General features: G+C 46.9%; 1 protein-coding gene across 1 annotated transcript; it reads right to left on the reverse strand.

The window, feature by feature from the left end:
* Positions 1–1067: 1067 nt before the first annotated feature.
* SUSD3 (sushi domain containing 3) lies at positions 1068–9463 on the reverse strand. Its single transcript, XM_053662799.1, is given in 5 exon segments — positions 1068–1251; positions 5745–5792; positions 5794–5887; positions 7460–7648; positions 9427–9463. Coding segments are annotated over 5 exon segments (552 nt in total).
* Between the last annotated feature and the right edge of the window lie 2947 nt (positions 9464–12410).

Here is a 12410-nt window from a genome sequence, read left to right on the forward strand (position 1 = left end):
AGGTGGATGTACATTGAGCCCCACCTGAGAGCTCCCACCAACTATTATCCTTTGGGAACAGGGCTGAGGGGGGCGAAAAATATGGCATCTTTTTTATCTAACTGCTTTGACAGTGACAGGTTAGGGGACTGTGATGGCTCAAAGGTGTCGGCCCATGCCTGGTACTCTCCACCCAAGAGTGGGGTCTAACTGCCTCCCATGTTGATCTACAGTGGCCCAGTATAACTTCCTGGGGCCTGAAAGGGAAGGTTTGTACTTGGGATTCTCACTGTGAAAACCAGCTACCCTGTGCAAGGAGGCCCAGGCCATTCAATTTGCTACCACCCTGTGAAGTCTCTGACAGCCAGCAGCGACCTCCACATGTAAGCCAGCCCACCAGACTTCATATGACCCAAAGCTAGCCACCAGCTGACTACAGCCACCATGGGGAGGGCTCCCCATGAGAGGCTCCCTTGAGACCGGCCCTCCTGAGCCCTGGTTGCCAGAGGTCCTAGTGTTAATTCAAGGGACTGTAGTTTTAGACCCCTATGCTTGAGGTTTTGTTATGCAGGGACTGAAAACTGAGCCAGTGATTTTTACCTTTGCAATTTTCAGTATTAGAATTCTTTATTTCACAGCCTTCACCACAACTTTACAATTAATGGATAGAGCACTCAGCTAGGTTCCTTTGTGTGGGTAACTGGTCCTATGGAAGAAGATTCATGTCTGTGTTGCTAATAATGTTGAGAATTTGGTTGTCCTCTTCCTTTTTTGCTGTGCAAAACCAGACATGCTTAAAATGTCCCCAGTCTCTTTAAAGGTCCCTGGCTAGAGCAGGGCTGTAGTTAGATTTGTAAACCTCAGTGGTGTTTCAAGGAAGCCTATCTATAAAAGCTGCTACAGCTGAGCTCCCCAGGACAGGTCACTCCCAGCCTTCAGAATCAGGAAGGCATCCTGAGGAATTCCTAAACCCAGAAGCTTACTTCACTGTCCAATCTCAACTTGAACACATGTCAAGGTGTAGGCAGCCAGCTGAATGGTGGGCTTGGTCCTCTCAGTGTGGAGGGCATCTCTGGACTGGGCCTTAGTCATCCTGGGACATAGGCCATGGCCTGTCTGGGCATTTTAGTGGCAGGCAGGGTCTTCCCTGGGTTCAGTGTGTGCACCATCACCTGGGCCCAGGGTGAGCAGGCAAGGCTGCTGGGGGTCCAGTGGTCCTTGCCCATGCTGCAGGCTATATCAGCCAGCTCTCTGGTACTCTCACCAAGGTCTCTGCAGGGAAAAGACGTGTGAGCTGGGGGAAGAGCAAGGACCCCATTTAACTCCAACCCTGCTCCCCTGCCTGGCACCCAGGTCCCCAAGCCTAAGGAGGCCCTTCCATCAGTGCCTTGCCCTAAGCTGGAGTCCCAGGCCCAGGATTCAAGAGGCCCAGGACTTGGGGACCTTGCCTCCATAGGGCTGTTCCAAGGGTTGGGAGTGGGATGGTTCCCAGGGCTATGTCAAGGAAGAGAGCTTATTCAAAGTGTGTGAAAACCACAGAAGTCAGGCTGTCTCCCTGGGCCAGGACACTGAAGGACCATCCAAGGAGACACTTTGCCTCCTGCCAGGCTATCTTCTGGGGTCTGGTGGCTGGATCACCCACCTTCTACATCTTCAGTTCCCTGAGGCTACCCCACTCCTCAAACCACAAACTAAGACATTCTCCAGGCTGATCAGACCTTGGCCAGCTGACTCTGTCACCTGGCTCACCCTGCCTTCCCCCTACCTGCCTGAGAGAAGCCATGTTGTTCCACCTTGAGCCCTCTGCAGGGCTGCTCCCTCCCGTAAGATGCTGTCTCTCTCCTTTCCTGAAACTCAGGCTCTCCCAATCTGTTCATTTCAGGCATTACCTCCTCTAAGAAGCCTTCCTGATCTCTGTTCCCATCCACACCTAATTCTCAGAAAAGCTATAGGAAGTAGTAGGTTAAGAATAGTATAGGAAATGGAGAAGCTGAAAAACTTATATGTATGACTTATGGGCATGAACTAAGGGGAGGAAATGCTGGTGGGCAGGGGTTGCAGGGCAGAGGGGAATGAAAAGGGGGATGGGAGAACTGTAATAGGGTAATCAATAAAATATATTTTTAAAAAGATTTTATTTATTTATTTATTTTTGGACAAAAGGGAAAAAAAGGGAGAAAGAGAGGGAGACAAATGGCAATGTGTGGTTGCATCTCATACACCCCACACCGGGAAACCTGGCCTGCAACCCAGGCATGTGCCCTGACTGAGCCAGCGACTCTTTCATTTGCAGTCTGGTACTCGATCCATGGAGCCACACCAGCCAGGGTAAATATACTTTGTTTTAAAAAAGTGCTTACCACTAAGGTTAGAGCAGGGAATATCTGAAAGGGCTTGGAATAGCACCTGACATGTTTTGAGTCCTGAGAAGTATTTATGTAATAAATGCAAGGTCAAGGGGCAAACCATGTCTTGCTGATGACACCATTTGGTGGGAGAATAGAGGCACCTGGACCTTGCCTAGTATGACACATTCAGAGGCCTTGAGGACCTTGCCTCCTCCATCAAGCTGTGAAGCCCTGGGCAGAAGCCATCTTCTCTGGGTCCCCATTGAGCTGGGCTCACAGCTGGGGCCTAGGAGATGTATAGGAGAGCTCAGGGGCAGTGCTCTGACCCCAGTGTTCCCTCAGCCTCATCTTGTACTTTCTGCCTTGCACTGCTGACTAAAGCTTACTCTGGTGCCCCCAGGTTGTCCTCAGAGAAGCTGGCCACACATTTTTCTTCACAGTTCTGTGCTGGCCAACAGAGGGAGAGAGAACAAGCCCCCCAAGTTTAATAGAAGGTGTATATGGTGCAGACACAGGCCCACTGCTGTCCTTCTGGAAGATCCAGAGCCTCATTGCAGCTAATGAAGGCCCTGCAGCAGCTGTGTAGCCTCATCCAGGACTCCAGTTACTGGGACAGGCAGTAACTCTTTCCCTCATTCCACTGACATGCTTCCCAACTGAAACTCAGAACCATCTGACATAGGGCTATACTGAGGAGGGTCTGTCACCTTGCATGGGAAAAAGGGGCTACTTGGAAGGAAATCTGACTGTATAAAAAGGAAAGGCATGAGCAAGAGCACCATAACATGACTAAAACAAAAAGGAAAATACTTGCAGCCAGCTCTTGAATGAGGCTCATTTCCACACAGCATACAGAGCTCCTAGAATTTATTAGAAAAATGCCAGCAGGCTATTCAGCACAACAAACACAAAATGACTAAAACCAGGAATGCAACTGGTAAGTAAAGGGCTGAAGAAAATGCTCTTCTTCACTATTAATCATAGAAATGGAATGAAATACTGATGAAAACTACCTGTGAAAATGATACTTGCTAAGTCAATGAGTAGAACTCAGCACTAACACTCAGCGATGCACAGCTATGAAAATGTCGCCACTCACTTGTGCAGGGTCTCTGAAGAAAGAATTTGGTAATAAAAATATTGAGACTATTTGGTCTAAACAGTCTGTTCCTAGGATCACCCCAAAATTTCAAGAAAAGTAGCTTTAATCACCAACATTTACCAAAACCAGAGCATTTACCAAAACCAGAGTCAGGGAGGGTCTTACAAACACTGGAGCAAAACTCTGGGGCTCTCTGACCACCAGGGCAACATGACAGCCTGTCACATCACATGGAAAGGACATGAAGCAGCAGGCATGAAGCACCACCATGAGGCAGGCATATGTCTGATGCTTGAGAGAGTTGGGACCAGTTCCTCCCAAAGGGCATGCCCAGAGTGTCACAGGCAGACAGACATGAGACCAGATGGACCCACACCAAGCCCAAACAGGTCTCTACCTCCTCTATTTCCTCATCTGTGCAGCAGGGATAAGAGCAGAATTAATAGCGGCCGGCACTCACTAACCTTGCTCTAATCACTTCCTCAGGGCCAGGGGGTGAGCACTGCCAAGATCCTTACTGTACAAGTGAAAAAACTGAAGCTGGAACAAGTACCTGCCTCCCCAGGAAGTTTCCTGTGGGGACAGACCACCTGCCTCTGTGAGGCAGGCCCTGTTTCTGAATGCTGCCCTCCACCCAACTCCATGGAGGGGCAACCACCCAGGGCTGGGCAGAGAAAGCACTAGATGGGCTGGGATGTCTTGTGAGAGACAGGAATGAAAGGGGCATGAGTAGGGACCAGGACACCAGGACACCAGGTCACCAGCACCACCCACAACACCTGCAAAAGAAACACAGCCAAATACCAATGCCAGACAGTCTGAAATATGACCTCTGTAGAGGACTACTGGCCACCAAGACAAAAGCCTGTCCCCATTTATGTAGTCTAGAGATCTGGCTGCCAGTGCCACATGGAATCCTGAGTAAGAGAGTGCACGCTCAAAGCAGGTGTCTCTATGGGGATATGTACAATACCGCAATCCACATTCAGCCAGGATTAAATTCCGAGTCAGCAGTGGGTGCATAAGAAAAAATCCTGTGTTGAAAGGGAGAGAAAGGGAGATAGGAGGACTCAGTGAGCCTGTGTGCACACTGTGGAGACCTGCTGAGTCTACACAAGAGAATACTCATGTTCAAAAACTTTGCCCTATCCTCAGTTTGAATTCTAAAGATAAAGATGTGGGGTGGGTGGTGGCTCTGTGTGCTAAGGTGCAAGGTCAGGACTGGGTGGAGCAGGATCATTAGCCTGTCTTTGGGCCAGGATTTGAAGCCCAAATGAGCTTGCTCAGCATATCGGGCCAGCCAGTACCCCCAGGGTCCTGGTCTTTGGCACTGTCTTGACAAAACCAGGGATCCTTTCACACCCTGACCCCAGCTCTAGGCCTGTGCCCCTGTGGTAAAGCTGTGGTTGTCACACCCTTGGCCAGGCCAACTCCTAGACTCATAGTGGCCACTGTTGTTATTCAAGCCCTTGAGGCCCAGGTAGGTGGCCTGCACTGTCTCCCAATCTTCACTTCTCAGCTGGAGCCACAGCTGGGAAGTTCTGCAGAAAGATGCAGGAGGATATTCAGGTATACGAATGTCTAGGCTGCCCCCCCGCCCGAGCCTCTACAAGCCACACTGTGAGAATTTGGTGGCCCTGTTCCCACTCCTCAGCTCTGCCACCGGAGGGTGGAAGCAGTCACCAATGATCAGCAGCCAGAACACTCTACTTTCAAAGGCAGGCAGTGGAAAGTTCTAGAGATGGACTGACTCAATGGTAGCACAATACTGTGAATGGAACTAATGTCCTTGAATTCTACTCTTAAATATAATTTAAATGGTAAGTTTTATGTTATAAACATTTTACCACTATTTAAAAAATACTCCCTCAGAATACAATTTATAGTGAAAAAGCAGCTGGCCGTGGACCAGTCTCCACCTGCAGCCTATAGATAATTGCAACTCACCAGCCCTGCACACCCAACACAGCAGAGCACACACTGTGTGCAGACAGACTGTGCTACAGGATGACACAATCACCATACTTGCAGCTCATGTGCCCTCCATGACTGTAATGCTCAATGACCAGAATGCTAAGCTCCAACAGCAGTGGGGAGACCCTAACTGACCTCATCTGCAGCCAGTGTGGGCTGTCAGGGCAGCTCTTGGTAGGGTGATCCCATTCCTCATGCCCCCTGGACACCCTTACAAGGCCTAAAATGGCCTTGGGTGCTAGCACCCCTTGGGTAGTGCTGGGCCAGCTCCTGGCTCTGAGGAGTAGTCAGGGCTCAAAGTCATAGGCACACCTCCTGCAAGGATGCTGGGGCTACTGTACCTATCAAGGTGCTGCTGCTTAGTCCTCTTCAAACACTTCAGGAGGCAATAGGAAGACCATGGAAATGAGCAGGATGATGGCACAGCTGATGATGGAGGCGATCACAGCCACCCTGAATCCGAAGGTCTCATGATCTGTCACAGCTATGGGAGACAAGAACAGCTCCTAGGCATGGCTCACCCAGGCCCTGCAGTGGTTGCCCAGCCTGCCCTCAGTGAGCCCCATTCTGTAGGGGAAGCGGGGAGGTGTTGGCTGCTAAGGCTAAGATCTGTGCACATTGTCATAGGAGTGGGACTGTCAGAGAAGACTTCCTCCCAATAAAGGGGTGTTTGAGTAGAGTTTTGAAGGGTATATAAGAGTTCACAGTGGCACACTGGGAAAAGCTCTGACAGAGAGTTCAGTGAGGCCCCTCTGACTTTCACACACACTGCAGCCTGGGCTCTGAAGGCCAGATGATGGCAGAGAGTTCTCACTCTGCTTTCACAATGCCCCAAGCTGGCAAAGACCTTTAGGGACCCATCCCAAGAAGGCAAAAATCAAGAAAAATGCCCATCTTTGGGGACACAGCCTTTGCCATATATCAACTGTGTGACCTAGGCTATGGGCTAAGAACTAGTTCTATTATGTTCTAAAGGATATTCTGGGAAAACAAGGCCCAGAATCCTAATTTAAGAAATGCCAGCTACTCTCCCCTGCAGCACCGTTCACAACCCCAGCCCCTGGCACTAGCTGGACACTGGCCATTGAGACTGAGGACTACATTTCCCAGCCTCCTTTGCAGCTTCATGTGGTCAAATAACCATGTTCTAGCCAGTGGTTTACAAAAAGAAGGGGTGTGAGACAACTTCTAACACCCTTCTTTGCCCTGACCCTAAACCCATAACTACTGCCTGGAATACAGTTGACATTGCCTGGATCACAGAGTTGAAGTCACACCCAACATAGCCACATCATGGAAAGGGCCTGGGTCCCCACTGTGGGGTACCATATGAGCCTAGGACTGCCTAATCTGAGGGCTATGGATAAGAGAAAACTCCTATAGCTCCTGTTATTTTGGCTAACTCCTGTTATGTTGGGTTTTGTATCTCTAGGAATCTAATCCTAATAGATCCCCTCTTTCTCAGAGATTCACCTAGCACATGAGCATTTAAAGGCACTAAGAAGTCCTGCAGCCTATTAATGTGGCCTTTTCCAAACTGTTGATTACTGAGCCTTTTTTCTTGCATAACACACATGGCCTCCCCTTAAAAAATGCTGTGCTGGGTATTATCCTTTAACACCGTCCACAACAAATAAATAAAAAACCATCTTCTCCCCTAGACTGGGGATCCTGGGCCTGATACATCCTGGCCCTCAGTGTCCCCAGTTCTAGAATTCTTGGCATATGGAATATCTTACTAAGGTTTGCCATGTGCATGCTTAGAGAATAGATAAGTGCCAGCTCAGACAGCACAGGTAACCTCTTAAAAGTGACAGGCCAATTCAGTGACAGACCTAGGATTTGGAGCACCTACTAGAACTTGCATCCACACTGTGGATGTGGAGCCACCAAGGGCCACCAGCACCATGAGCAGGGCCTTACACAGAGGCCCAGCTGGGACTTGGCACTCACCACACCTTTTCTGTGGACACCACACTGTTCATGTGACAGCATCAGGCCCCTCCCACCCAGGGCAACAGCTGATTTGGGGATATCTCCAGGGATCAGGGCTCACACTTGCACACAGGGGCCCCTGAGGATCACTCAGCGATACTCCCCTTCCAAGTATAGGTGAGGAGGCTGGACCCCACCATCTGGTGTCCTGAGGGGCAGTGGAATACAATTACAGTCCACACAGAGGTGCCATCACCATGAAGGACTTGCAGGGTACCCCTTTTGGGTGGCTGCACTTGGGTGCACATACCTAGGGAGAAAGAGATGAGACAGCATGAGGACCCCACCCTGGAAAGTAGGGGCTTGGCAGGAGTCCCTACATGGGACAGGCACCACTGCCCCAATGGCTGTGTGATGCTCTGGAGCTGAACCAGCCACCCAGACCAGGAGTGGCAGCCACAGAGCCAGTGGCCTGGGAACAAATGCAAAACTAATCCCTATATTAAGTGAACGCTCAATATTCTGAGGTCCACAGTGTGGAAAACAGAAACATGCTAGAATATTATTCACCAATATAAACAGTAAAATCTTGCCACTTGCCACAACACTGATGGACCTAGAGGGGATTATAGTAAGGGATATAAGTTAGCTAGAGAAAGACAAATACCATATGATTTCACTTACATGTGGAATCTAAAACACAATACAAATTAATAAACAAAAACCAGAAACAGACCTATAGATACAGAGAAGAAGCTGATGGTGGCTAATAGGGAGGAGAGTTGGGGGATGGGTGAATTTTTGTTTTAAAGACAAACTGATATAAAAAAAAAAACAGAATTTTGAGCAGAGGGTCCTTAGAAAAAGAAGAAATATAACACAAACCTACAAATCAAAAGGTAGATTTTTAGGTATAGGAAAAAAGTAAAAAATAAAATGCATGTGCAAATCTTGGCACACAGGAAAAAATAAAAATAAAAATGTATCATGCATCAAGAGGCAATAAAAGCAAATAGACAATGATTACCCAAGTGTTAGGACAAGGATCTCAAGGTCTGGAAGTTTCTTACTAAATGCTATTCTAGCTATAAATGTTAAAAGATACAATATTTTGCAGACTATCTGTAAACAGAATGACTTTGACAGGAACCCAACCAGTACTGTTTATGTATGCAATGGCTAAGTCTCCCTTTGAGGAGACAGAGCTCTAGAATCTGGTCTCCTTTACTTGCTCCAAGTAAAATCTACCTTGCAACAAGACAGTCACATCTTGTTGTTACAGGTGGACAAGCCTGTACCCTCAGTTCTCGGGCTGGGCTGCAGCAGAGTGTTCTCCTGGAAATGGCTGAGCCTCCACAGCCACTGTCATGTGGTCTGAGGCCCCAAGGGCAGGGAAGCCATGGAGGGAGTAGAGTCAGGGGGAGTCTCCCCCACCAGCTGGGTTGGTGGTAGGGGAAGTTTTGTGGGTTTTTTTAAATTGTTGTTCAAGTACAGTTGTCTCTGTTTTCCTGCCACCAATGGTAGGGAGAGTTTCTTACACAGAGCACACCGAAACCTAGGAAGATAAATGGATGGGGCTCAGCACTACAGCACTAGGGGCTAAAAGGATGAATAGATAGGGCCCCAGCCCTTGGAAAGGTAGAAAGAAGAATGGATACGGAGAAAAGCCCTTGCCCTTGCTATTCTGGTATCAGATTGGGGGTAGGATCAGGGGAAGGCAGGCACATACAAGTCAGAAGGGCAGCAGGGAGTGGTGCTGAACTAAAGAGGCCTGCCAGTCTAGCCTAGAGAAAGAAGAGATTGGTTGGGAGATGGACATACCCAAAGCACAGGAAAGTTTAGGAAGTTAATTGGTCTTTCTGAAAAAGCACATGGCTGGTCCCACACCAGAAACAGATATTGCCCCAGGGGAACAGAGAAATGCATGTTCTCTCTTCCTCATTGCCTACTGCTTGAACCAGCTCTGCTCTTGCTTGTCACTCATTGCTCAGGCTAACTCTGCTCTTGCTCATCACTGGCTACTTGGGACCAGCTCTGCTGTTGCTCACCAGTTGCTGCTCCAGACCTGCACTAGGATAGTGCACTGGCCTGTCCTCTCCATGGGCCACATGATGTTAGCAGTCATGTTGCCCTCAGTATCCAAGAGGGAGTCTCTCTCTCTCTCTCTCCCTCTCTCTCTCTCTCTCTTTCCGTTCTGACCTGGTGAAGCATTCACTGGTATGTTCACATGCTCTCCCTTCCAGAAGCATGTGACTTTCTAGCCCCACAGCCACATGGTCATGGCCATGCCAGCTCCACACATAGCCTCCAGGAGGGAGCCTGAAGCCAGATGGCAGCTGAGAACAAGCTAAGCTACCTGGATGACCACTTAGCAGCTGCCTCAGGCTCCAAAGGATGGTACTTTAAAATGGAGCCGGAATTCTGAGCACTGCCTTTTGTTCTGGTCTTGCTGAGTATGGCAGAGTTTTGTCTGGGTTTTGCAGAGGAAATGAGATTTGAAACGGGGAGTCACCCATTCTCCAAGATGGCACAGCATCCAAATAAAACCTTTTTCCTTTTGAATCAGCACTCACCTCATGAGTTTGGCTTTTGTCGTAACAGACAATTGAACCCCCATTTTTTGCTCTGTAACATTGTTCTTGAGTACAGCAGCATGAGTAGAGCACCCCAAGCAGTGAACCCCTTGAATTTGTTAACACAAGCATAGCTCCAATAACAGAATCAAGAAATAAAAATGAGGGAGAGAGAGCAACAGATGTGATTGTATAAGAAGTAAAAAGCAGAAACCTTTGTTACACCTTAATAACTGAAAACAAATATAAATTTAGATGAAAAATTTTGAAAAAGACAGTTGGAGGATACAGGACAAAGATTCAAACCTTAGTTTATAAAGATATCTTATACATCCATAAAAGCTGAACATCCAAATAAAAAAGAACAGATTGATGTGTGGGCAAGCATTTTACAAAAGAGATAGTCAACACACATGGAAAAAAATCTTGCCCTCACAATAACTGAAGAAACACCAATTCAAATTAATGCAAATCTTTTACTCCTCAACTTGGCAAAAAGAAAAACAACAAGCCAAGTGCAGAGTTAGCAAGGTCCTGGGAACAACTTCTCTGGGACTTTGCTGATGGGTGCAGATCCAAACCTTCTGGATGGACTTTGGTAAATGTAAAAGCTAAAACTTTAAACCTTTTAGAAAAAAAGCATAGGGCTTGGATTAGGCCATGGTTTCTTATGAAAAACCAAATAACAATAACAGAAAATAAGCTGGGCTTCATTAAAGTTGAAAACATTTGTACTTAAAATAATGTGATCAAGAAAGTGAAAAGGAGGCTGTGGCCAGGTATCTCAGTTGGTTAGCACTTCCTCCTGATACACCAAGGTTGTGAGTTCAATCCCAGATCAGGGCACATGCAAGAATCAACCAACGAATGCATAAAAAGATGGAAAAACAAACTGATGTTCTGTTTGTCCCTTTCTCTCTCAAAGTTAATAAATAAAACTCAAAAAATAAAAGAATATTTTTTAAATATGAAAATGTTTACAGACTGGAAGAAAATATTTGCAAATCATATATCTCATAAGGGACTTGTATCTAGAATGTATAAATTATTACAACTGAATTCTAAAAGCACAAATAACCCAATTTAGAAACAGCCAAAGTTGCTAACTAGACATTTCTCTAAAGGTTTACTGATGGCCACCAATATGCACATAAAGAGATGCTCAACATCATCAGCTTCAAAGAAATGCAAACCAAATCCACAGAGCCTCTTTCACCTCCACTGAGTTGGCTGTACACAGAAAAGGCAGCTGTACTAAGACTGTGCAGAGACCTAGCTGTCACATGCTGCAGGGGGTGGAATGTAAACCCGGGCAGCTGCTTGGGCAATTTCTCCAACAGTTACATGGAGCATTACCATAGGAGGCAGCAACACCCTTCCTAGAAATATAAGCAAAAGAAATGAAAACACATGTCTACACATGAAGTTATATACAAATGTTCACAGCTCTATTAGTCACAGCAGCCAAGAAGCAGAAATAACTCAAATGTCCATCTACCAACAAATGGATAAATAAAATATGCCCCAACCATACAATGGAATATTATTTGGCAATATAAAAACATGAAGCTCTGACACACACTACAACGTGGAGGAACCTTCAAAACATTTTGCTCAGTGCATGAAGCCAGTCACAAAAGACCACATATCTTACTATTCCATTTACGTAAAATGTCCAGAAAAGGCAAATCCAGAGGCAGAAAGTAGATTAGTAGTTGCTGAGGGGTGGGGGAAGGAGAAGTGACTGTGCTGAGGGGCATGAATCTTCTTTCTGCAGTGATAACAATATCTTAAAATTGATGGTGGTGATTGATGGTTGCACATATCAATGAACGTACTAAAAGCCATTGAGCTGTACATATTTAATGTAAAATTTAAATGGGTGACTCATATGACATGTGATTTATACCTCCATAAAGTTGTTAGAAAAACTGAGGAAAAATATATATGGCAAGAAAATGTAAATTTGAAACCTAAAATACTGTTTTTGGTCTCTTAGCTTGTTCAGGATTAAAAAGACAAATAGCCCACCAGATTGGTAAGGGTCCAAGGGAGGAGTATATAACCCTGGGGTGGAGGGCAGGGAGGGCCTGAGAGGCTATCTCACCCTACAGAAGTAGGAGCGGGGTAGGGGGTGGCAGCTGAGCTGGGTGCCCCAGGCAAGCAAGCTAACTGAGAACTCCTGTGCCCCCATCTGGACATTTCCAGGAACCTGCCCTCACCCTCACTGTCCTGAGGGCCACCCACCACTCCACGGTATACTGGGATGCCAAATCTGAGCCTATTCTCTGGGCTCTTAATTAACCACCATGTCCTCACAGGGGCCAAAGCAGGAGTGAGTGAATGCATGCAAGAATGAATGAATATATGGATGGATGATCTAATAGATGAGAGCTATGATTAGTACTACCCCAAGAAGAACCTCCTTTCTTTTCCAGGATCTGTGGACTTGAACATGTGTTGTCCTTCTGACCAGGATGGTAGACATGGGTTTGGAAC

This window comes from Artibeus jamaicensis, unplaced genomic scaffold (assembly GCF_021234435.1).
Source record: "Artibeus jamaicensis isolate MK-2021 breed Jamaican fruit bat unplaced genomic scaffold, CSHL_Jam_final contig_288, whole genome shotgun sequence".
Classification (NCBI taxonomy): Eukaryota; Metazoa; Chordata; class Mammalia; order Chiroptera; family Phyllostomidae; genus Artibeus; species Artibeus jamaicensis.